Raw genomic sequence first — 26,724 nt, forward strand, 5'->3', positions numbered from 1 at the left:
GGGTGGTGAAGTGAAATAAATTTACCAACTCTGCTAAAAATAGCAATGCAGTGGCCAAGCCAATTGCTTGCAAAATATGGCATCATATTCACCTATACATACAAGCGAACAAACACAACTCATGCCGCTAGATTTTGTTGCAAGCTAGGCGTTGCATGACAGCGCTGCGTCTGTGTGGTTGAGGTGGTCACACTTAAATGATTTCGGTGGCCACTCAAATTAAATTTCCCGTGCAATTGCAAATAAAAATCGATTTTGCAGTCAATTGCTGTAAACATTTGAAGTCGCGATAAACTATTAAATGCCACTTCAATGTGGTGTGGTGGGGTGTGTTGAGGTGGAGCGTGTTGTGTTTGTTACCGCGGTCGCTGTCAATAAGTGACCGAGAGTTTATTTATTTGTGGGCCGTAATTGAAGCCTTCATACTTTGATGCGCTGCAGTAGTATAAAGTGGTACAAAATGAAACTAGTGAGGAATGCAGCACTTTTTCACAGCTCCATCGATTTTGGTTTTCTTTATGAATTACCAATCAATCATAAAAAATGCAAACAGGATATGATAGTTTTTAAATAACTGTACACTTTTTTAGCAATTATTTTAAAAACTTGGTAAAGTTACCTTCTGAGTTTCCGTTTTAAATAAATATTAACACATTTTTTCGTACATCATATAATAACGGTATATTTTAAATAAAAACTTAAATACATAAATACATATGCCGAACTATTTTTATAACATTTTGCTTTATAACAAACAATAAAATATATTATTATTATAATAATATTAAAACAATTTTCTTCTAGTGTTGCAAGTTTTGGAAAACATATCTTTCAGCGCAACCATGTGACAAGTCTTCTGTTTCCATGTTGCAGTCCTAAAATATTAAATAAATTATTTTAAGAGAAAATATTATTACTTTTTCATTAATATTATAAATGCTGCATTTTTGTCTTTTTGGTACAAAAATTATTAAAAATAAATACCATAAAATTCATATAACATGCGTTAGAGGATATTTTTTAATTTTTTTTTAAATTATTTTTATTTTTTATTTTTTAATATTTTTAAGGTAAATATTTGTTTACAAAAGCGTTATTTGTATAAAAAATTTTTTAAATTATCAAATTTATGAGAGTGGAAAATTGTTTAACAAAATATCGATATTTTTATAAAATTATCGATAAGTTATCAATGTTACGAAATTTTTGCAATAACTAACTTTTTACAAAATATCGACAGTTTTATAAAATTTTTGATAAGCTATCAATGTTATAAGTAAAATTTTTTCACAAAATACGAATAGGTACTTTTATAACATTTTTGATAAGTTAGCTCTGTTGCGAATGAGTAAATTTGTTTAATATCAACGTTACGTAATTTTTTATACTAATCAGCTTCTTACAAAATACCGATATTTTTATAAAATTATCGATAACTTATCATACTTATGCAATTTTTTAAGTAACTATTTTATTTTTACAAAATATCGATATTTTAAAAAGTTATCAATAAGCTATCGATATTTTACAAATTTTCAATACATTAAATTCTTATAACGGTTCATACGCACTCGAACAAATTTTATATTTTCCACGTTTTATCCTCACACTCTTTCCCAATATGCTGCTGGGTTGCTGTTCCTTATCAGAATTTGGAATGATGGTGAAAGCCAACGCTTTTGGCCTATGAAAGCATATCGAATAAAAATATTCTACTGAATATGAAAAACTATTCTGTTATTTAATTTTTTTTTAATTATTAAATCTATTAATAAATTTAAATAAAGTTTAAAATATTTCTTAGTATTAAATGTGATGGAATATATTTTTCTAATAATATTTTTCAGATTTTTTAAATTTGCAAAACACTTACCAGTTCACTCATATGAAAGCAAGGAATCGTACAAGGGTTAAGAATTAGTTAAATAAGCTAAGTCAGTGTTTTTAAGGTGACCACATGCAAATATATTTCGTAACTGTAGAAAGTGTTGTTAAAGTCTTTTAAATAAGGAACACAATTTGCGAATTCATACTAAAAAATGTTTGATGACTTGCAAGGTTTTCGAAAATAAAATATTTGTAAATTTTTAATGCAACCTTCGATAGATGTAATCATTAAAATAATAATTAAAATACATCTCACTTATTTATAAACAATTTACTTTTAAAGTTATTATTATTAATAAAATACAAAAAAAAATTAAAATAATTAAACATATACATATACACCTGTTTAATTTCCAAATTAGAAATCAATCATTAAGCACGACAATAAAATTTCATTGTAAATCATTCACCTTTCCTCGGTAGTGTTCATGCCACCTGCTAGATTTCGGAGAGCTTGCTGCCTTCAATAATATTTTTAGTTTATAAGAAGTGTTTATGAGCAGCTTTCAATATTTGTTCAGCGCTGTAACTGTGTATGAAAATCACAATCAATTAGTTTTGTTAAAACGCGCTCGTTGACAAACTGGGCTGCCATCAGAATTTTTGGGCGTAAAATTTTCTGCTTCTGACAATATTTTTCGCTAATTTCTATCATAATAAATATAAGAATCGTATTTTCAATTGAATGCAGAAAATTCTACTACTTTGAATATAAAATTGCACCACGTGATATTCTGAGTTTTAGTATAATTAAATAGTTTTGTAGGCCTGGAAAATTTTCAAAATATTTACTTATCATAAAAGCTTAGAAAATTATCTAGCTAGCTAAAAAATTAATGATAAAATAAGGTGTGGCTTTATAATTATTTAACAAATACTTTCTGTATATATTCAATATAATGGCATAATGATTTATAAATAGTATGATAAATATAATATACTCATATGTTTTGAAGAAGTCCAAATTCTGCGAACGACGTTACACCAATTACCATTCGTACGTTACTAAAGCTGCCAGCATTCTCTATCCACACGATCCATAGTTCAACATCATAGCTCCAAAGGTCATAATTCAGACGTCAATTCGTCGCGGCCACCTTGCAGTATTCGTTTGGTACGCTTCGTGTATTAAGTATTATTTTCTGAAAATGTCTTACAAGCTCTTCAATTCCATAAAAATCTCCGATGAAAGCTTCGTCCGCTGTCCAGCTTTGATTAAATGTCTGCATTACTCAAAACATCTAATATACAGTATCCGTCGAAACTATGGCTACACCGCAATATTTTTTTGCTAATCTTTGAATATTTCTTCCAAAAGTTCAACAATTCATAAATTGCACATACTATGTATTAGTGCGTACGGCAAGCTAGCAAATAATAACGAAATGATATTTACTGTTAGCTTTTGTCTCGTCTCCACAATTAAGATTTTAAGTTGATCACTTGAGTTTTGCATACGGCAAAATTAGGAATATCATAGCAATATTTGCCTGTAGTGTTTCCGGGTGTAAATATTTTTTATAAATTTCAGTAAATTATTTTAATTCATAAATATGAGAGACAGAGGTACAGTTTGATTAAATCGTACTGAGATGCTCCAAAGTGTGTGTATACAAAACACTTTAAAGTTCGGAGGTGGCAATGTTTTAGTTAATTGTTGCTTTTGCAACAGAGGCCTATTAAAACTGGTAATGATCAAAGAAAAAATGAAAAGAGAATGCTACGAACGGATGCTGAGAACAAATTTAAAGCTAACAAGCTAACTTTATACATATGTATACCAGTAGGACAATGATTTCATATACTTAAATATAAAAGCATATGTATATCAATCAAAAATCGATAGAGGTTTTACCTTAGGCTGTGTAAAACTTCGACATATGAACATATGATAAATATCATTGTTTACTTATGGCAATATTTGCATGATAAAGTCGACCGATCTTTTTGTCGTTTCAATACATGAGGGGACTTCTGCGAAAACACACCACAATCACTGTTTCAGAACTTGTAGTCAGCATGCCTCGATGCCTTGACAGACCGCAGAATTAATCCGGATTAATTGCGCACAGCTCAGCGAGTTTGAAACTCTCGAAAAGAGATGATTATCGTTTTTATAATATTTTCAATGCCACTTATTCTCTAAAACTTTGAGGACTTAATTGGCTCAAGGCTATTAGATGTAATTGACGCATCACTAAATATTGCAACTCTACTTAGAGAGTAATCTTATAATGTGTAGTGGTATACATACTTTTTTCGTACGTATATATTTTTTTTGTCAGCTGAACTCGTGTTTTGCAACTAATAGTTCAAATTTATAACATTTTAACTTTTTTAAGGGGTTATATACAGTTAGAATTAAAAAAAATGGATTTTTTTATTTTCTAAATATAAATATGTATATTGAAGAATTCTCACAGAAAATTTATTTTTCAGTTATTTTCAGATGAATTTCATTTTCTTAACGCCTTAAAATGGTGTTTTCTCGTTGAAACATTACTGACAACGGCTGAATAGTCTCAAATCTTAACCCTTAATCTGAATCTGATGGTACCTCAAAAGTAGTAGTTCCTCGAGAAATCGCATTTAACAGTTAAAACGAACTTCTCAAATATACTTCTTAGTAATTATTCAAAAATTTTTCTCACCGATAAATATTGTTTTTTATAAACATTTTAAAGCCAAAATTTAGATCAAAAATCGATTTTCTTTTTATTGAAACCGCCATTTTGTCAAAAAAAAAATTTTTTTTTATTCATTCGATTAATTACTAGATTTAACATTACTTCATCGAAATTTGTTAATTAATATTATCTGCTAAATTTCAGAGGATTCACTTCAGAGATATAGTGGTCACCGCAAAACATCCTTTTTGAGAGAAGCTCCCTGAAATCAACTGCAGTTCCTTTCCAAATAAATATTTTCACTTATTTTAGGGTTTTAAAATAGAGTTAAAAGATGCCATATTATGTGGAAAAATTTTTTGATCAATAAATGTAAAAGTGTTTAAAAAAAAAATTCTGAAAAATTCGCTTTTTTCAGCCTTTTAACCTTATATAACGCCTTAATACAATATAGCCATAATAAATCTAGAAAAAGAAGCAACAAATGTCACTACTTAAAAAATATTAGCAGTTTGTTCTCAATATTAATAGCGTAAGCATAGTTTTGCCGTATACTGTATTTATATATCTGGCTTAAATTTAAATTCCTTGTTAAGTAAATGCATGGTGGGTTTTTAATTTTTTTTATTCTTTATTTTCGTTATTCTCAATTTGAATGTTTTCGCTGCGATCGCCGACACTATTTAAATTCAAAAAATTCAATTCAAAGACCTTGGGTTTTGGTCTTCTAATCTTCGTTCAATATTGTACTGGTAATATTTTCATATTAAATATTACAGTTATGCTGGTCTTGTTTGATTCATAACTACTAAATTTAAATTAGTCATTAAATCAGCATCAAAAATTTGCAATTCAATTCATTTAGTTGACTATAATAATTCTTTTTTTTTAATTTTTTCATTAGCTTAATTCTTGTTTTCAAATGCTGCTTATTATGTTTTTAGTTTTTGGTTTATTTTGAAATAAACTAATTATATATTTATTTGCCTTTTACGGTTTTTTAAAAATGTACAATCTGCTGTTATGTTATTTTTATACTTTTTAATTTTTATACTAATTAAAGTCAAAATGACTGAAATTCTATATACGTCTATATATTTGTTCACTTGCATTAATTAGTAATTTAATTTAATTTAATTTAATTTAATTTTGCTTCATAGTTTACTGCTGCACTCAATCATTCATACAATAAATTTTGTATACTTAATTAAGTTAATTTTTTAAATTGCGTTTATTTCTATTTATTATTAAGTTTAAATTACAATTAATTACTAATAACGACATAAAAAATCAGCGCCTGACTTTGAAAATCCCGCAGTTTTACACTTTTAGTTCACTATAATTTCCATAGTTGAAATTCGCTTGCAAAGCAAGGCATAATTCTCAATTAATTTAAACTTATTTGCATATTTATTAAAATTCTAGTTAATCAATCCTTATTGTTTGGCATGCTTGCCATGCGTCTAGCTTAGAGTTTAAATAGAGAATGGAGTAATTTTCTTTAAATTGTTGTCCGTATTTTTTGTTTTTGCTTTTTTTTAATAAATAGTTATAATTTATTAAAAATTGAATCTAATTTAGATATTTAAAATTTGTTAAATGCAACTAGTTCGCTTATTATTTATACATCATTTCTATCCTTACTTAATGCTTTAGAGAAAAATTTCAGTATTTTATTTTATTTTTGTTTTTGCTAATTTAAAAAAGGGGTCTGAAAAACTGTCTGCTTGCTGCCTGCTTGTATGCCGTACGATATCTCATACACTCACTGTGCGTTGGTTCGCTTACTTTTAGCGCGCACTGTCAACTGCTGTGCGCCACTAACGTATTTTTTTTCTGTGTATTCAACGCTGCTCGCTTCATGCTCTATGTCACTGTAAACTTCTATTATTATTATTTCTTTTATTTTTGTATGTTTCAAAAGCTCGCTCGCGTTTATGTACCCGCTATTCGCTATTACACGGTTGCCAACTTTTTTCGCTAAATTCTGCTAGTTATAATATTTACCTTATGTGTTACTTATTCTGTATTGCGTCCACACTACCGTTACAAATGTACGTGTACTGCTAGTTCCATAAAAATGCTATTGGTTTATCTCATTACACTGACAGGTTATCTGTTTGCTAAGTTACTGCTATTGCATTTAACCGTTAAAATTATACCCATTACCCGCAAGTTTTTATAAATTTTTTTCGTTCGTAGAAAAATTAAATTTAATTATTGTTTATGTTATGTTGTTTACTTAAAAAAATTAAAAAAATATCCAAACTCTATTGACGCCGGATCGCAACGTATTGTACATACATACATTAATATAACATTATCATTATTATTTTTGTGTGGCAGCGTTTGTGCTTTACTTGCGTTAATCGTTTTTTATTAAGTTATTTTATTTAAAGTTTATTTCTTTTTAAACCCCACTTTTGCATGGTCACCTTGTCGCTTTGAGCAGCGCGCAGAGGTCCCCATTGTCTTGAATAATTTTCTTTAATACAAATTTAGAATTCTGGCTTTATACCCTTTTAAGCAAAATTTATGTTCACACGTTTTTGCTTAAATGAATTGAAACATAGGAATTCATAAAAAATCGAATCGAAAAAATACATTCATACACTACTACATATTCCCTCAAATCGCTTTTTCGTATAAAATGTAATACTTGTTTTTTACCTAAAATTTGTTGAAATTTTATCCATTACTTATGATAATATAAATTTATTACTTTTTTTAATTATAACTACATATATATCTATAAAACTTTTGTAAATTGCTGATATTTATCATATGTTTGTTTTTAAACAAATTGTACAGTTTGAGAAATATTGTTTTGCTTACGAAATACGGTGTGTATTAGTAAAAGAGAGACTAACCAAAATGGTGGTAAATGATGCTCAAACAAAATAAAAATAATAAATAAATAAAAAGATATATATAAAAAATAGATTTACATTAAATAATAACAAATATTATTTTGAAAGTATTTTAACATTTAAAAGTACGTGCCAAATCAAGTAATAACCTTCAGAATAATGCCTAAATGGAAACTAACCAAACCTCTAATCAAAAAATCATTTGCAATGTTTCCGAACATTTAATTTGCCTCCATTTGTCTTATGTCAAGAATATATTGAAAACCTTACTCTCGTTATTAGTACAAAAATAAGAAGAGATCAATTATTGTCGCACAACGAAATGAAGTGACTGTAAAAACCAATCAGCGGTCGGCATGCTAGCTCACTTAGCGAACACTGCAAAACCGCAGCCCGAATCAGTTTATAACCCTCACCTATCTTATAAGAGCGCAATGTAAATGATTAGCCAACACCGCTTCTACCGCCCGCTTTACCGTACGTTACCGTAGAATTTCCGGTGATTTGGATTTTTCCCGTAGAAACGAGTCAGCTGATTGCTCTTTTACAATGCAGGGTAGATGTGTACAAAACTATATATGCGTATTGAGCAATGGCAAAGAATTTAAACAAAAGAGAGCAGCTGATTTCTAAGTTGCCACTACGGGCACAACTTTTAACAAATTTTGTTCACTACGCGCGGAATCTAAAGAAGGGCGGAGCGGAATTCGCTAGTTGTACTATTACACATGCATGCATGTGCATGCGTGTGGAGAGCGACTCAGCTGTCCCAGTGGTACTTTTTACTGGTTCTCTACCAGTGGACACTTACAGAAGTCCAGTTAAGTTTACAGAAATATTAAAATGCGAAGTTCAAAAGTAATACAAGATTAAGCTCTGTATGAATATTTTAGTTTTTGGACACGAGTGTGTTTCTAGACGTGTGGTTTTTAATGAGGCAACGCATTTTTTCTTTTAACTTGGCTATAACTGCGTAAACGGTTTCTACGCAAAAACCAAAGAAGAAGAATACATTTTTCTGAGTTTTCTTCCTTGACAGTTGTCACTTGATTTATACTCAATCTGATTTACGAGTTTATAATGAACAAACATACTCTAGAACGGTTTGCAAATTGTGCAAATTGATTACCAAAATAATGGTTAGGTTCGCGTGCGGCGTGTAAGTTTTGGTCGACATGGTCACCCAGCAGTATCGATAATTCCAGCAACCATGTGTCGTTTTCACAAAACGTTTACTCTAATCTATAATTCGCATCTACAAAGACGCCTCACAGTGCGCACCGAAGAATCGCTGCTTCGAAGCAGACTATTGAAGCAGACCCGACAGAGTATCCGTCATAGCTCGCAATAATTAAAAGATTTTATGAAAAGAATTTGGTTTGCGGGCTTGCAAAATCTAATTCGTGGAAGAATTGAAGCCGAGCAACTATCAAGAGCGTCGCACGTTCGGTGAATGGGCCCAGAACGAGATGGCCACCGATTCCGCTTCTGACTAGAAAATTTTAGCAGAGGGAATGCTGGGTACATATTTCTTCAAAAATTAAGCGAGCAATAATATTACCGTCTATGGAGAACCCAATGTCGCGATTATTATTTCCTATTTTGTATACGAAGACAGAATCAAACACGGTTTGAAGGAACAAAAACCGTGAAAATATTGAAATGCTGAGTTTTACCAGATGAGAAACATAATCTCAAACAGTTCTTAAGGATCTGAAGAATACAAATGCTAAGATTTTATAGAGACTGAGAAATGCCAAGTAAAATAGGCAACCTCTAACAGTTGTGTGAGAATTTGGGATCACAGCATGAAGTTATGAAGATGTTGGCTATGCAAAATAAAAGAGAACATCTCCATTAGTACTTGAGGATTAGAGATATAGTTGAGCTTATGAACTTATTGAGTTATACGTAGACAGCGTCACAAACAGCTTTAAGGCAGACGGAGTGTGAGGTTATGTTATACAAACTGAACGATATTACCATAAACAATAGAGTAACTACAATAGACTTTGAGATTAAAGAGATGTTCAGCTATGCCAAAAGAGAGAGAGGAAAACTGAGTTTGAAATTGGGCATTTGGCGTTTCCTCCAACATTGTGCGATTTAACGCCGCTGGACTATTTTTTGTAAGGTTAAGTGAAGTCGTTTGACTATGTCGAAAAGTCCGAGGCGATTGACGCCTTTTTAAGAGAATAATCTAAATAATAAATTCTGAAAATCCTAAATCCTGACCATTTATGCGGCTTATTTCTTCCTGCACACCATATATTTCAAAAGAACAACCTTTAGTTTAGACCTTTGAAGAAAAGACAAAGTGATTTTTTGTACATCCAGCTCCCATAAAGCTTAATGAAGAGGTTTTCAAGTCGTTGACGAGTTTTGGGCATAAACTGAAAATTTTTGGTTAGATTACAATAAGAGTGCTTAAGAGTTTTTCAATTATTTTTTGTTTAACGTGAGAGGTATCTTGCTATTTTCGCTCATTTTACGATGAATAGCGTCTGCTTCAGTAAAGAAGAAGAAGAGTCTATAAGAGAATAGTTGTTCTGAGCATGAAACAAAGATATTTCCAAAATGGAGAAAATTGAAATTTGATTGATTTTAAGTCAGTGTGCCCAAAAAAAATTATTTGAAAAATTGAAATTTTACTATTTTAAGTATTGAGAGCCAAAGAATTAGTTTGGACTTTAGTTCGAATGTGCCAATATTAGATTAATAGGCGAAATGCTATAGCAGAGTTTTTTCTCAAAACTTTAGAGTTTCTAAATCTAGAGAACATAACAATGTGTTTCGAGTTGAGCTCGGATAACGAAATGTAATATTAACAGGCAGAGCTATAGCTCAAAGTTGTTCTTAAAAGAATGAGTTTACAGTTGAGCTCAAATGTTTCAATGTAAGATTGACAGGTTAAATACTGTAGCCCAAATTCTCAAAAGGCTTAGGATTTCTAAGGTTACAGAAGATAAGAATGTGTTTCGAGTTGAACGCGGACAACGAAATTTAAAATTAACCGGCAAAGTTGTAGCTCAGAGTTGTTCTTACAAGTTTGAATATTCCATCTTTTAGTACTAAATGGAATTGGAAACCGCTTTATCAAACAAAAAACAAAAATAATAATAACAATTTAGTGTAAATTGAAAACAAAGGGTATGGAAACTGAACAAAGAGGTGAGTGAAACAACCTTCAAATGCAAAATTTTCATAATGAGTTACATACATATAGGTAGACTACATATTTGAAGAATAATTTTGCTCTCCACTGTACGCGTGCTATAGTAAATGCATAGGTGCATTTTGTAATATAAATATAAAATTGATTCAGTAATATTTTTTCAAAAAAAGTAAATGCTTAGAAAATAAATTTTTTATAAAAATTATGGAGAGTGGCTTATATTTGAAGTTCACTGCTTTAATTCCATAGATATTACTTATGCAGTGAGCTAAAATTTATGAATTCAGTGATAATACTTTACAAATAACATTAGTATAAAATTGTAATTACTTACAAACATCTATATGTACGTCTGTATGCAATATTTACTATATTTTCGTATATATTTTTAAATAACTACTTCTGCAAACTCATTGCTCGGGGGTATGCATGCCTGTACGTATGCGTGTAAGGATTGATTTTCCACTTTTACTGTTTTGAGAGGCTTTTGGTTTTTAGTAGCTTCACATTCATTCTATTTGCATGTGATTACTTATTTTAGTTGTGATTTATGATGTACATTTGAAATACTTGCTATTTCTTTCTATTTTAAGCTGATTTATGTTTGTTTTGCATAGCTCATATGTCAATTAATATTATTTTTTTCAGTGTCCTACACGTTTTCTGGTTAAAAATTTACTGTGTGACTTTGCACATTTTGCTTTTGCATTTTTTGCTTTTGCATTTTTTATTTTTATTTTTGTTTTTTATTATTATCATTTTTCTAATCGTTTTATATTCAAAGCAAATTCTGATTGTATCTATTGCACAAGATTTACAAATAGAAGCAGAATAACCATACTAAACTAAAGAAGAACTATTAAAAAATAAAGCCAAAAAAGTTTAGTTGTGTTGCAGCTTTAGTTTAAAGCATTTGCCGTCTGGTGCTCTAAAGCTTTCATGGGCCAACGAAGCTTGCGTCAAAAGCTCCCCAAGCGACATGTGTAAGCGAAAAAGCGCCAGCCAAACGCATTGTACGTAATGCCGTTAGTGTTCAGTCTGTGGTTATGCCTGTGTTGTTGTGGTCTGTAAGCAGTCATTAGTGGTTCTACACCGATGTAAACTGCGTATTGTAGCCAACTTTGTAGCTTGTGATTTAATGCTTGTTTGAGTGACTTGATTGTTTTCTTTATTTGTTATATAATATAAAAAAATCAAAAGTATTAACGTAGGTATGGTAGCGCCTCCAAATTTAATTCAATTTATTTGCTGTACTTTGAGATGAACGAGCGATTTTTTGTTCGGTTCCTAAACTATTTTGGCATAAGCAAGATTTGCTGATTTTAATGTAGAAATGGGATGCAGTGATTTGTGGAAAATGAAATGAGGTTTGCATTTATGAGTTTTCAATAATTTTTTAGCATAATTTTTGGACTAATTTCCATGAATGAAATATGAAATACCGAAAGCGTATATGAGAGATAAACTAAGGGACTTAAGCGGTGTCATTTTCATAATAATAACTCGATAACTTTTTATAATATTCAAAATTTCCACCATTCTTCGCTCATTTTTTACAAAATCTTCGGAAATCATCATAAAAATAAAACCTCTATGAATGTATGTAATCCATATAAAATAAACGAGAGCTAAATATCTTTGCTTTGCATCCCACGAAACTCACAAAAATCAACAAATTTGCTATTCTCTGTTTAATTTGGAAAATTCAATCTCATCAGTGGCCCTAAACCAAACAAATCCATTGTTAAGTGCCCCCACCTGCGCCTACAAGTTGGTTGCTTATATACAGACATACACATATGTACATATATACATATATGTATACATATGTATATAGCGCACCCAACCGCCGCCAAACAATAAATCGCTCGATCATAACGCATTTCATAGTTTATACATTTTGCCGTCATCAACACGCAGATATTATTGCTCGCAACCATTTTTTGCAGTGCATGCTGTCTTGTATCAATTCTCTACGGGATCCCGCCGTGCGGGTCCACACACACGCGCCAGCGCAACCACATACACATAGGTATGTATGTATGGTGACGCGTCGTATGTTTTATGAGCCTTATGAGGTGTTGTTAGCTTACTTCAACTTATTTCTACGCAAATTTCGCGCATGACATTTTTCCCGCTTTTTTCATATTTATTGTAATTATTTTTTTCATTGCAAATTTCCCAGTTTTTGGGTTATTTATATTGGTTTTGTACGCTTGTTTAAGTTGTTTGGAGTGGGTCTTTTATTTAATATGCTGGAGTTTATTCTTTTTTATGTCGTAATTGTTTTGCAAAATATCGCATGCGATACATTTTTTATACTACACGCTATAGTTATTAGTGGTTTTTGTTTATTATAATTAATTGGCAGTTTTATCGGCTTTTTATTTAGGCATATGTCAATGCTTGCGTCTGCTCTTTGCTTACTTCGTTTAGTTTTTTATTTTATTTACACATTTTCACGCGTGCGATAATTTGCATACAATACGCGTTTATTTGTGCTCTTGTTTAATGGAAACCTTTATGAAATGTCAAAGTAAATAATATATTGAACTGAATTTTGTAAATAATTTCTTTAATTTTGTAAGCGCTTCTAACTAATGACATGAAAATCTGTTTTTATCTATCTGCTATGACATCGATTTACGCGGTTATCTGCTGACTTTTAAATATGTGTATGAGCCTTATGCGCCTACTATTTAGCTTAATTAAGTGGTTCTATGTAATTACGCTTGTAAATTTACCTATTGGAGCCCAGTTGTCATGCAAATGGCTTGGAAAGCAGTTTATGATATTTCGCAGATTTCATTAATTTCATAATGATTCCTATTGTGAAGTTGATTTATATATCTATATATAATTATTATTAATATGAATTCTATTTACTGGTTATGGTGAACTTTTGCCGATATATGCTGACTGCATAAATGATCTGTGTATATCTATATTGTATGTATTTCCTATATACAAAAAGCTGCTTCTTAGCTCGAAATGAATTACATATGATTTTTTTCTCCTCTCAAATCGTCTACATTGCTTACACTCACAGTTAACGTCGAAAGTTAACACGTCAGTTAAAAAGTGTTCGATAGGTACTGGGATTACTACATGCTTAGAACACCTCAGTTGTTTAAGTCTGCGAGTATTTTTGGACTTTATATAATAAATAGCAATTCTAAATTTATTATGCTTTTTCTTGTAGGAAAAATATGGTTGAAGTTTTGGACATGGCTGTGTGTGAAAAAATAATGAATTCAAATATCAATTGAGTTATTGCGCTTTTTGCGAAAGTTTTTAATGAAAACTCACTCCTTTGTGAAAACTTTCACAAAATGTATAGAAAAAATAATGAATTCAATGAATTAAGCTTTTGAACTTTGTGTGAAAGCTCGTGATGAAAACTCTTTTGTTTGTGAAAGTTTTCTTACTTAAAATGTGTGAAAAAATACCTAATTAATTCAATTATCTATTGAGTTATTGCGCTTTTTGCGAAAGTTTTTAATGAGAGCTAACTTTTTTGTCAAAAGCTTTTATTTGAAATGTGTCGAAAATAATTAATTAAAGTACAAATTGAGTTTTTGAGCTTGTTGTGAAAGCTTTTTATGAAAGCTTGCTCTGTGGGGAAAGCTTTCTTAGTTGAAATAAGTAAAAAATAATTGAATTAATTAAATTTTAAGTTGTTTGAGTATTTTGTGAAAGCTTTTTGATGAAAGCTCATTCTTAAAAATTTGAGTTTTTTGTTTCATTATTTTTTGAAAACTCTTAACCAAATCCCACATTTTTTGAAAACTTTGTGAAAGCTTTTTCGTTTAAAAAGAAGCGATATTAATATAAACGGAGTTATTAAGCCTTTGTCAAAGCTTTCGATGAAAGCTTCCTTTTTGGGAAAGCTTTCTTACTTAAAAGAAGTGAAAAATAAATTAAATTAATTATAATTTGATTCGTTTGAGCAAAAGCTCTTTATAAAAGCTCATTTTTTTGTGAAAGCTCTTGATCAAAGCGCACTCTCTTATGAAAACTTTCTTACTTAAAAAAATGTTTCTTTGCCAAGGTGTTCTGGGAAAACGACTAAAGTCTAACTAACTAAGTAATCATTGCTTATCAACTTTTCTCAGCACTGTGCTTCCACATCTGTCTATCCAAATTCTGTCTACTGAACTTGCTATGCCAGTTTCAACTATTTCTACCATAAACTTAGCAGTGCTTGTATTTATTTTGTATGGTAATTGATGAAATTAATTTAAAGTTTTGTTTTTGTGTTTTCAGTTTGGAATTGAAAAATCTATTTACGCGCTAAGTTTTTGTTTAGGAAGAGAAAAATATTTTTTTTGTTTAAATACTAACAATTTAACTAAAGTATTTTTTATAAATTGGTTTTAAATGTATTACGATATTTGTGTTTTATTTTCTTTTTAGTTGGTTTTTACGATTTTTTTGTTTGTTTAAACTTGTTGCATAGATTAAACATTTTTATTTAGCTTTTCCGATTTTTTTCCAGTGTATTTCTGTTAGTGTTTGCAAGTCTGCGTGTTGGATTGATTGATTGTTGAAGGTGAGCGTTTTTGCTGTTGTATTTTTTTGTTAGGTGTTATAAGTTTTTTTGTTTTTGGTGTTTTGTGGATGTGTGTGTGGGTGAATCCTTGTTTAAATGTGTTTGGTTTTCCCTTTTTGAGGTTTTCTTGCTGTAAACTGATTTTCGCTTCGCCATATTTGTAACTGCGTTTGGTGAAAATGTCTTGTTGTTGTTGTATATAAATTGCGTTTGTATACACCTCGGTGTTTGTTGTTCTTGTTTGTTTATTTTTGGTAGTTGCGTGCGTGTTTTTGTGCGTCTTTGGTTGTGTTGATATTTTTCCGATTGTTTGTTTGTTTGTGTGTTCAGATTTTTACGTTTTTTTTGGTTTTAAATTTTAAAGTTTACTTAAAAATTTTCGTTATTAATTTAATAATTAACAAATTGATTTTATAATAAAACCAATAACAATAACCTCGCTCATATGGCTACGAGACAATAATATGTGGTGCTGATAGTAGTACAGCTATTGTGGCTAATATTGTGAACATTGTGAATATGATAAGGCACAGTCTGTCAACGACCATAGCTGCGAATTTCCAATCATTGGCAATGTCATTTTCCTCGTCTTCTTTGCGTAGCTGTTTTATTGTGTAGAAAATTTCATACAATTTCCATACACATTTTGTATGTATTTAAATTGTTGTTATTATTATAAATTTTATTTTTAGTTTTTGTTTTTTTATTTTTATGCAAAAAATATTATTTTCAATTACATTTTTTTTATAATTTTTTTATTTTTTAAGTTTTTTATATTTTTGTTTTTATAATATTGAAGAGCAAGCGCGAAGAAACAGAAGAGAGAGAGAGTGTAAGAAAGAAACATAAATTATTTTCTTTCAATACTATTATTTTCTATTGGCTTTATAATTTTGTTATTGTAAATGGTTGTATGTTCCATAAGTAGTACTAATATAAAAATATATTGTAGGCTTATATACAATATATGGGAATTATTTATTAGCTATGTATACAGGGTCAACTTGGCTTAGTGACAGAAATATTTGAAAAGTGTGGCTTAAGTATTAATAAAATCCATGCAATTTGTGGTTATAAATTTCAATGTGTTTGTGGAACTCAATATATATATATATAATTAGTATCAATTATATACATAATTATTTAAAATAATTCCAAAGAATGATAATGAAATTTAGTTTTTGCATTACTGCAAAATATGTATGCTTTCAAGAAGCATACAAATTATGTGCAAGCCTTAATGTAAGTAAGTATAATATTGAATAATAAATAAATAAAATAAAAAATCAATTAATAAACTAAGTAAAGTTCTAAACCCCACTAGCTCAGTGCGGACACAAGCCACGCATAGAGTAATTAGACAAATTCAGACTTGATCTCATTGTTGCACAGAGACAATAAAAGTTCGCCCTATCGATGATTTTGGTTTTAAGAAGGTTTGTTTTTCATGAAAGCTTTCATAACAATTACATCTTTCCCGTTAGTCAGACCAAATATAGTAACTAAATTTGGCTGAATGGTAACCAAATTAAAAAAGTCGCTAGAATGGGGACTAACACTTCTGTAATAATAATAAATACTATGAAGTAAAAATTTATCCAAAATTAAAAACCTCGAGTCTTTTAAATGGTATGAGCAAGCTACTAATAAAAACAATAACGAAAAAGTTGTGTATGAAAGAATTTTCAAGGTTTTTAAGACGATTTGTCAGTGTAAGATCTTTCTTCATATAACCATCCTAAAGAAGCTGTAATCAGATTTGCAGATTTCTTTATTAATTGCAGTATTTCTTCAATTCATGAAATTTATAATTTGTGGCTGGGATATGTTTAACTAATGAAAGCTTAAAACACAACATATCTAAGATTAGCACCGCTTTGAAAGCACAACGCTTTTATGAACGAGCTTTCCTTCTCGTTTCTCAGCGATTACTGTGTCTAGGGCAGAAAAAGCGCAGAAAAAGTTCTAAGACGAAATGCGTCACCTTTTCGTTTAAAAAAAGTTCTTAAAAAGCTTCAATTTTATTACTGTTGTGGTATTATTATTTAGCTTGTAGCTTGTATATTGTCTAATGAAGGCCTTAACACTTAATATTACAATGAAAGCGTATAAGCACAGCTATGAAAGCACAAAGTTTTGGTGGCACGAGCTTTTCATTTCATTCTGGAATACTTTCTCTCATTTCATATAGCGTCAATGCTAGAAAGCTCAAAAGAAAATAAATTAAAACTAATTAATTTATGACTTCTGATTTATTCCTATAGAGATAAAGCTATTAGAAAATCGATAGCTTATAGCTGGGATATGAATATCTAATGAAAGCTTCAAACATAGCATAGTGAAAATCGAGACTTTTCATTTCAATATTAAATGATTTCTCTCATTGCATATTGCGTCGATAGCTGAAAGCTAAACAGAAAAAAAAATTACAATTTATGACTTCTGATTTATTCCTATAGAGATAAAGCTATTAGAAAATTGATATCTTGTAGCTTGAATATGAATATAGAATGAAAGCTTTACACTACTACATCTACTGATTCTTTCCATTAGAAAAATCTTTCAGGAAAATAGTTGATATTTTTGAAGATAATATCGTAGTTTTATCACCGAACTGATTTTTGTAAAATTGAACATTAAAAAAACCAAGCTTTCATGTAGAATAAACAAAAATGTATAATTTAACAGCAAATATTTGAAAATCGTCCAACATACCTGATCGGTTATAAAGCGAATTTCCTTCAAAATTAAACCTAGTTCATATTCCGTTGCTGATTTGATGCAAGTGTGATGCGTAACGGCATCCGGCATGCGGGTGCTACCGATCGGACCGATGCTGCCGTCATCGCCTTGACTATATGGTGAAAATAAATGAATTTAGTAGATGACTTTCATATCAATAAAGGCGATAAAGTGGAGTGTGGCCACAACCGAAACTATTGCGCGCTAAAAAGCACTCAAGCAGTCTAATAAATAAGCTTTACTGCTTGCAATACAAACGTCTGGCCACACTCTACTTTATGCAAAATCTTATTTCTGTATGCTTTTGCTCAGCAGCTTGTTGCTGTTACCCATAAACGGTGCGATAGAATGCGGGATTGTGGGGCAAAGTGCCGCCGGGCGTCATCGGGCGGCAGTTGTGTCGGAAATCATCGTCGATGTCCAGAACGTTGGCGAGCAGCGATTTCGAAGAGCTAATCACGAACACCATACAATTGAATAGAACAGGTTTGGTTAAATTGTTAACAGTATATAGTGGGTCAAAAAACACTTAATTAATTATTAACGGTAAATAATTGTTATATTTTTTTGCATAAAAATATTTGTGTTTTTGCCTACCGCTCCTTCAGTTCAACATCGGACAATATCTGATGCTTCCGTTCCGATGATGTGTCCGAGCACGGTGTCGTGGGGAATTCCAGTATCAGGGGCCTACCAGGACGACTCATGCGTAGAATCCATGGCAGCCAACATAAAAATACGATGCGTATCTATGAAGTGGGCCAGTTGTGAAGATATTTCGATTTTTCGCCGATGTTCAAATAAAATTCATGCGGCATTATTAGTAATTAGCATATTATTGATAGACATTTTAGGCAGATTTATTAAATGCATGTGTGTGAAAAGTCAATGGGTCGCTTTAGGCGAAAGTGGATGCTTTCACAAATGTGCATTCAATATCTTAGCAGTAGACAGTTCTTTAAAGCAATTCTTAAGCATTTGCCTAACAATGCTAAATTCTAGTATGCTTGATTAGCATAGTGATTAGCCCTTAGCAAAAACAAACGCCTGTATAGCAAGCGCAAACGCCTCGGCATGAACAAAATTAAAAAAATATATATATACTTGAACTGCAAACCAAATTGTTGTTGCTAGAAATCATGTAGGTGTTGAAGCATGCTTGTAGGCGCATGCCAACTCTATGATTTATGAAGCACCGAAGGCCAAACTTTCTAAAATTTTCCGTTGACCTTTTTGGCATTTTTTTACTATATTTCTCATTGGTAGTGCATAGCAAGCTGTACGCTTACGCTTACGTCTTCACTTTCGGTATAAATAAATTTTGCTTGCTTGTAGGCTTATTTATGTGCTTATTGCGAAAACATCCATTTGATGGATGGGTTTTCAGTTAAAGCAATGAAATATAATATTTGAAAATACACATACAATTACTGTTACGTTTAAGTTTAATAAATTTGCATGCAAACATTCTAGTTGTTAAACATTTTAGCATCTTTTTAGGCGCGCTGACTTGCAGTTAACAGTCTCTGCTTGACTGTAGGTTATTGAAATCGCATAAAAATACATTAATTTGTATATTTACAAATGTAACTGTTCATAATAGATAAAGTTAGGCTGAGTAATTATAGTTCGGAATTTTTTAGTGAGTTGTTTAAGGAAAAAATGTGTCTTTTGTAAAACTTATTGTACAAATTGTAAGCTTTTTATTAGAAAATACATATACACTTCCGCCCATAAAAAAGCCGATTTATAAAGTTTATATATATTTTTTATTAAAAATTAATCAAATTAAGCTTTGTGGAGATAATATATTTTTGAAATAAGTTTAAATAAAATTTTGAAAGACCTTTTTAAGACGTTTAACTCATATTATCCTTTTAAATAATTGTTTATTAGGGAAAGTTAAAATACGCTGTAAAATACTCAGTTTTCTACTATAGAAATGCATATGGAAAATGTAGAAAAACCAAGCTTTTAGGTGACAAAACAGGTTTAAATACTTGTTTGATTTGGCATAAAAATTTACTTTTTACTTAATGGAAGATGTGACCGCCTTTTGCTTTTATAACACTTTGTAGCCGGTTGGGCATGTTTTCATATAATTTTTTAATTAAAAAATTCAACAATGTCCTTCAATTTTGGATTGAGTACAGGGATATTTCCAGGACTAAATCCCCAAAATATCTTTGTATTCGTTAAGCAAAGTAAAAAGTTTGTCTGCCATAATTAGTGTGTCTGGAACTGTTCGTGAAAGAAAATGTCTATGTAGTCCTTACTCGCTTTGACCGATGACACGGTTCAGAATCATCTTGAAAAATTACTTCTCCTACGTGCTCAATCAAAGTCTCGTTGGTAGGTAAAACACCTTTTTTCATTATCTCTGCGTATGTTGCTGCGTTGACAGTACCATCTAATATTATTATTTCGCCAATATCATAATTAGTGATTGCTGATTGCACCCTAATCCATAATGCATGACGAATGTTTTACTGTACTGTGAACACATTGTTTATTGACTCTGCGATGAACCATGACTCCTGATTTTTGTCCAATAAGGTTTTTGTTTGCTTTCGTTTGAAAACACAATTCCATTCATTTCTGGACCAATTTTCTCTTTCAATGCACCAATTTAAACGGGTATGATGCATTTTTGCTGTAAGAAGCGGGGATTATGCAGCTCTTCAGGCATTCAATTCATTTTTCTTTAACAAACAGTTGAGCTGCTTAGTTCTACTTGTATTCGATGAACATCTTTAACCTCTGCAGCAACTTCTGGGGCAGTTTTAAAGCGTTCTCTCAAAGATATTCGCACCAAACTGCTGTATTCCTGTTGATTCGACGTCCTTCAACATCCGTTCCAAGGTGGTAGAGGACACTGTCAGTTTTTAAATATTTCGATTAGCAACATTTGTCTTCTATTGCTTTTTAAACAAAACAATATCTATTTTCTGCTTAGCAGTCAAAACATCGTTTTCACTTTTAATTGACTTATTCTTATTCTTATACCAAAATATAATATTAAATTCAATTAAGTTTTTCTACTTTAACTGCAACATACATTGGAAATGAAAATAACTGACATTTGATAACGGGATTTTCCCTTAACGCCCATTTTCAATCGGTTTTTTTTATGAGCGGGAGTGTATACACCTTTTACAAATATTGGGAAAAAAAAGTAAGACTCTGTTCATAATTTTAAAATTCTTAATTTAATCCGATTAACCGTATGTTTCCGGGTCGTAAGCATATATCCAAAACTCATCGCCAGTAATTTCATGACATGCTGGTAGTCGGCGAGCATTCTCAAGCATATGACTTGCTCGCGACAACAAGTGTCATCAATGCACTTTTCCAACATTCTGAACCTTTCGGCACTAGAAATTTTATTCCACACACTAAATTTCATGAAATTTCTTTGTTGAATAATTTCACTCGTAATAAAGATCGCCAATGCACTATATATATTTCAGAAAGACAACCGTACACTAAACACTAATGTTTATTTTGATGGCGCAACTAACCTAAAAAAATCTACTAATAGGCTTTCTCGCGAAATTTACATTAAAAGTCTTACTGTTTTTTGTCCACAGTAGTATGCAAATTTTCCTTTAAATTAAATATTTCTTGAAAGCAGTTTAAAGAAATCTCTTTGTAGTTACTTTCCTCCAACATGTATACACATTTTTTCCAAATAATTGTCAACAAGACGACCTTTCACATATAGTATTCAGAGCGACATTTTTTGAAATGTTTTAAAAAATTATTTATCTTACCAAAATGGGCTTAATGATAAATAAAGTGCCTCTGCTGGTGACCTCCTTTTTTAAGCGTCTACCAGCTTGCTCCCAATTTGTTTAGGCGGCTGGTTTGTTCGTAAACGGTATGACTGTCGAATTGCTTCAAACTTAGCAAAAGTTCGACAGTGACTAATAAGTATCTAGAGTTTTCAACTTATTTTCCTCCAAACAGATTTAACAAATTGCAGCTTCCATAGCCAAGCCATAAGTACATAGAAGACAGTGTCTAATAAGAACTCCCAACATTGCGGTGAGATGAATTTTGATAACAGCAGGTATTTCAAAAGACCTCTTAAGTCTTTATTTTGAACCAGAAATATCGAACAATCAACGTCATTAAGACCAGCATTGCCAAACCGCTGTTAGGATAAAGTTTTTTTTCGAATTAGTTTTTTTGCTGCTACCTTAACTGCAGGCACTCCTGCTTGAAAAATATTACAGTGTTTTGACATCATGAAGCTCAAGTTAATGATGAGCTCTTCATGGGAAACTTTCTCCTCAAAGTTCCTCTGTTGGATTAGTTTTTCGTTTTCAAATTATATTTGAATATGTGAAATTAATTTTCAGATCAAGTCATTTCATTAGGCATCACTTCAAAATTATTCGATTTCTGGAAAAGGAAAGTTCGATTTTTAAACCGAATCACTTCATCTGTTTGTGAAAGTGATATATGAAAAATGGCTGAATACATGTTGCTCAATGTTTTTCAAGCATCTTCCCGCCTTTTTTTTATTTCCTAATTAAACTTAAATAATATATAACGAACAATGCAATGCAATAAAGAGGCAAATATTTTGTTGCTTCCGGCGGAAATGATCAACTATTTAACACAAATATATGTATGTATATACGCTTCCATATGTATCTGTATATATGTATTTACGTATATATATTGTAAGCTTATGTTTGTGAAAAAGTTCAACTTGGTAATTGCGAAATCAAACAACATGTCAAATGTTTACTACAACGGAGTTTTCGACTCCTTTTTATTCGTATGTGAATACTATATATATTTGAATTCCACTAGTAACCAGCGAGTGCACCGGATTTCCATCCACTGTTTTGCTAACTCCGTAGAGCTTAACTTCTGGGACAGCGCTTCAGCGCAAATGCATTAACAGCTGCACACTCTTTCCATGTTGCATACAATACAGGTGTGTGTGTTCTGCAGCTCGCAGGTGTCGAACGAGCGAGGCGTTAAATTACAAAAATCACGGGCGCTGGGGCTAGCTGAAAGGTGTGTGGTTTCGCTTTTGCATTTGGTAGCATTTATTTATTTCACTTTAGTTAAAATGCATGCAGCGCTCAAGGGCAACGAAGCTGTCGGCTGTCGTGAAAAATAAATCAACGTTTACTTTAGTGGAGCGGTTTTTTTTGGCAATGAGATCGGCGATATAGAATGGGATGGAGGAGAAAAATCAGCAGTACAAATTTTAGCGCAAATTTCTTGGTGATTAGAGGCGTTGGAGTAAAATATTTGTCTAATGGTGGTCAGCTCGGAGATACATATGTACAAATCTGATCAAATTTGAACCGAACTGGTCCGAAACGGAAGCGATAAAGTTTGTCTCCTAAATTGCTACAATTTTTTTTTTATTCGTGTGAGGCTTGATTTCTGCATCTCAATTAGTATGTGTTTGGCAGTGGCTTGTTCAATTCACGATAAGTTTCTCTGGCGATTTTTACCACGAAGAAGAACAAGAACAACGGATTTGCCAGAAATTTTTTTGTTTTTAATGGAATCACGACTGCGGAATTATTAAAAATGGTGCAGAGCTGTTTCGAGGGATCTACTTTACCACCAACAAAAGTAGTTGAGTGTCACAAAGCATTCTGTGAAGGTCGTAAAGTCTTCAAAAACTTGCCTCATGCAAGTTATCCATTTTTTATTGAAGATAGCAACGAAAAAGTTGAATGGTTGAAAGTCGTTGTGTTGGCATCAGTGAGATAGTAAAGAGTATCGAAATATATATCTTAATGATTTACTCATCACGGTTTGGTTAAAGTTTTGGTTAAAGGTTTGGTTAATGTTTGGTTAAAGTCTTGGTTAAAGTTTTGGTTAAGGTTTTGGTTAATTTTTGGGTAAAAAGATACTAGAGTTGTAGGAATATACTTGAAACTTTTGCAAAAAAACAAAAATACGGGTAGTGGTTTGCGACCTTATTGACATAACTGAGTATTCTACATTAATCAAACTTGTGGCAAGATGTGGGTGTAAGAATTTGAGGTCGATACCGCCCATCTAGCCAATGGCGCTTCAAAAATGGGGCGAAAGCGGAAAAACCGAAATTGGCTGAAGACACTGAAAGACTTTAAGAAAAATATGTAATGAAAAGCGTAAAAATATTTTTTTTTTATTAGTCCAGGTGAATTTATGTTCCATGGTATATGCTTTAATTCAAAGCAACTGAAATAAATTTAAAACCTTCACCTATTTATACATACGCTCACTGCCTTGAATATGCACTGTAATTATTACCGCCACGTGCAAACTTGTTCCGGCCTCTCTTATCGTTGCGGCCATAGTTTGATGGCTTCGCAGTGCTGCAGGTTGCACAAAACTCTTTGAAACTTCAATGCAAGCAAGTTTGAATTATTGAGATAAATGTTCTTTTCAACTAAGTTGAATGCAAGCTTTTATTGCATGCGAAAACCGCATTTCACAACTTGTACAAACTCGCAAATGCATTTAATATTGATATGCCCGTAATTTATGGCTTACGAACTCACAACTTTTCTTTGTTGTAGTTGCAAAAGTAGATTTCTTGATTATATGTACATCTCGGTAGAAAGTAGATTTATATATGAGTTTGTATTAAGTATGTATGTATATTTTTCGTTGTTGATGTAAATAAAAGCACTCAATTAGACTTCTGCCAGCTCGGCTAATATTTTTCCTTAAATTTATACTAAACAATTTCTCTTTTCAAATATATCATTTTAAAGCATTTATTCCCATGATCCGGTGCCAAAAATTCTGCATTCGAATTCAAAAATCTATCTGTTTTTAGAAAACCCCCAACGCATTTGAGCCACCTCTTAACTGATAACCTGTCCGGAAGCTCACAGATAGTCCGCTGCGTGTGTTGCATGTGTTGCAGGCATGCAAGTACGAGTATACACGAAAGCAATTAGCTTGGTGAGACCGGTGTTAAACGTTTCCTTGTGTGTGCTTTAGTCCAACTAGGGATTGCATATGCTCTGCAGGTAATTGAAAGCTGCTACGAATTGCCTGCCACACCTACTCATCTACTCATATAAAAATGGCAGGCATACATTGTTTGAATGCAAGGCGTATGTGTGTGTGCCGTTGTGCGCTTTCTTGGGGCTAATATATGCACAAATAACGGGCTAATCGAAAATTCAATTTCAATATTTGCATGCAAAGCTGCTGGTTTTGCGGTTAGCATATGCCAAATGGCAGACAACAGCGCACACACACACATGCGCACAATGCTTTGGGTTTGTCAAAGCGGTAAACTGTGGGCTTACACATGTGGAAGCGTGTGTGTGCATATACTATATAGTAAATGCAGGTATTGTTGCTAGGTAGCAGCGTTGCAAATGGCAAGCCGTTAGCTCACCTTGATGCAAGCGGAGTCAACTCGAGTTAGGGCAGCTACTCACACATAAGCGTTAACGAATATTGAAAAGCGTTGCGTCATTGCGGCTGAAGGCAGTTATCATTGCAACTTTGCTTCTAATTTGCCAGCGCAACAGTGATAAGGCTGGCACTCAGTTGCATGCGCTTCCTCTTTCACTAAAATCGAATGTGTCAAATCACAGAAAGGCGGTGCGGCATATACATATTGCTATCAATATAAGTACATACATATATATTTAGTATATTATAAATGATTTTGTACATATTGCTGTGCTAAACCTGCAAATATTTGCACCTGTCAATTTGCACAAGACGCTGCCGCTTGATTGGCTTTATTGGCGCTGCTGGTGCCAAACTGCCACAAACATAAAAACAAACTAAAATATATACATATATATCTATATAACTAAATTCATTTTTTTGTATGAGTAGATTTGCTACTAAATATACACATACTCGCAAATAAATATGTGCAAACGCAAACGCATCCCGTCAGTCCGTTAGTAGTAAGCTCTTTGAATGTTACTACACGCTTTGCAATTACTTTTGTATGGATAGGAATCTCTACAGCGGTTTATAAGGAAACATGAAATTGCACTAAAGTGCGGGTTGGAACAACAAAAACACACAAATGCAAATGTCAAAGCAATATCTAAGAAATGCTTGTAATGTTGGAGTGCAATTCCACGGTAGCTTCCAGCCATCAAATTGTAAATACACGCTTACATATTAGCATATATGTATACATATACATATGTATGTTATATACATATACAAAGTGTCGTGAAAAATACACATTTTCCCATCTAATCACTTCCTTTTCCACTTGATAGCAACTATTGTTGTGCGCAGCGTATTCGGTTTGCCTTAGACAGTGTTAATAAGATGAAAATATACATCTACACTGTTAGAAATTACTTGTGTTTTCTTGAATCAATTGGGATTTTTTCTTCGAAATGCAGTCAATATTGGATATTAGAATACTTTGACGTTGACAAATGAATACTAGTCGCCAACGATTTACTTTTCCTATTGATTTAATTGAATCTTTAACTAACTTGGACTGGTCCATTTAAGCTGAGAGCGCAAAAAATCGATAAATAATTTTTTTCTAGATTGATACAACCATTTCTAGGTTCGTATGTGATAGGCTCTCCATTGGTCAACTAATACGTTCACATCTGTTTGTTTGCAAAGCGTAAATTTTTTCTGAAAATTTAGAAATAAAATTCTTTGTTGGAAATTTTGTGTTTGTTATTGAATCACGACCACGGAATTATTGAAATGGTGCAGTATTGTTTTGGAGAGTTCACTTAACCACCAACACAAGTATTTGAGTGGCACAAAGTATTATGCGAAATTCATGAAATCAGCGAAAACTTTCCTCATGCAAGTCGTTCACAAAAACATCGTTAAATAGAGGAATATCAGATACTTGACAACGGAGCTACGTGCTTTACATTAATCGAA

The 26,724-nt window shown here is 31.8% G+C and overlaps 2 protein-coding genes across 3 annotated transcripts in view; both read right to left on the reverse strand.

The window, feature by feature from the left end:
- Positions 1-26,724, reverse strand: part of LOC126752492 (lysosomal alpha-mannosidase) — a 155,784-nt gene that overhangs the window by 79,922 nt on the left and 49,138 nt on the right. The gene's annotated exons all lie outside the window — the stretch shown is intronic.
- The window catches only part of LOC126752494 (neuronal acetylcholine receptor subunit alpha-7), a 239,320-nt gene continuing 213,303 nt past the window's right edge, over positions 708-26,724 (reverse strand). Inside the window, exons 11-17 of one of the 2 annotated variants that reach the window (XM_050463330.1) lie at positions 18,451-18,602; positions 18,183-18,305; positions 17,827-17,965; positions 15,548-15,713; positions 2,298-2,416; positions 1,572-1,684; positions 708-875 (exon numbers count right to left, since the gene is read on the reverse strand). In XM_050463330.1, the coding sequence (XP_050319287.1) occupies positions 15,561-15,713; positions 17,827-17,965; positions 18,183-18,305; positions 18,451-18,602 (567 nt within the window). In that variant the 3' untranslated portion in view covers positions 708-875; positions 1,572-1,684; positions 2,298-2,416; positions 15,548-15,560. Of the gene's footprint in view, positions 876-1,571; positions 1,685-1,873; positions 2,417-15,547; positions 15,714-17,826; positions 17,966-18,182; positions 18,306-18,450; positions 18,603-26,724 lie in introns of both variants that reach the window. The other variant, XM_050463329.1, reaches the window with a different exon arrangement.

This window comes from Bactrocera neohumeralis, chromosome 3 (assembly GCF_024586455.1).
Source record: "Bactrocera neohumeralis isolate Rockhampton chromosome 3, APGP_CSIRO_Bneo_wtdbg2-racon-allhic-juicebox.fasta_v2, whole genome shotgun sequence".
Classification (NCBI taxonomy): Eukaryota; Metazoa; Arthropoda; class Insecta; order Diptera; family Tephritidae; genus Bactrocera; species Bactrocera neohumeralis.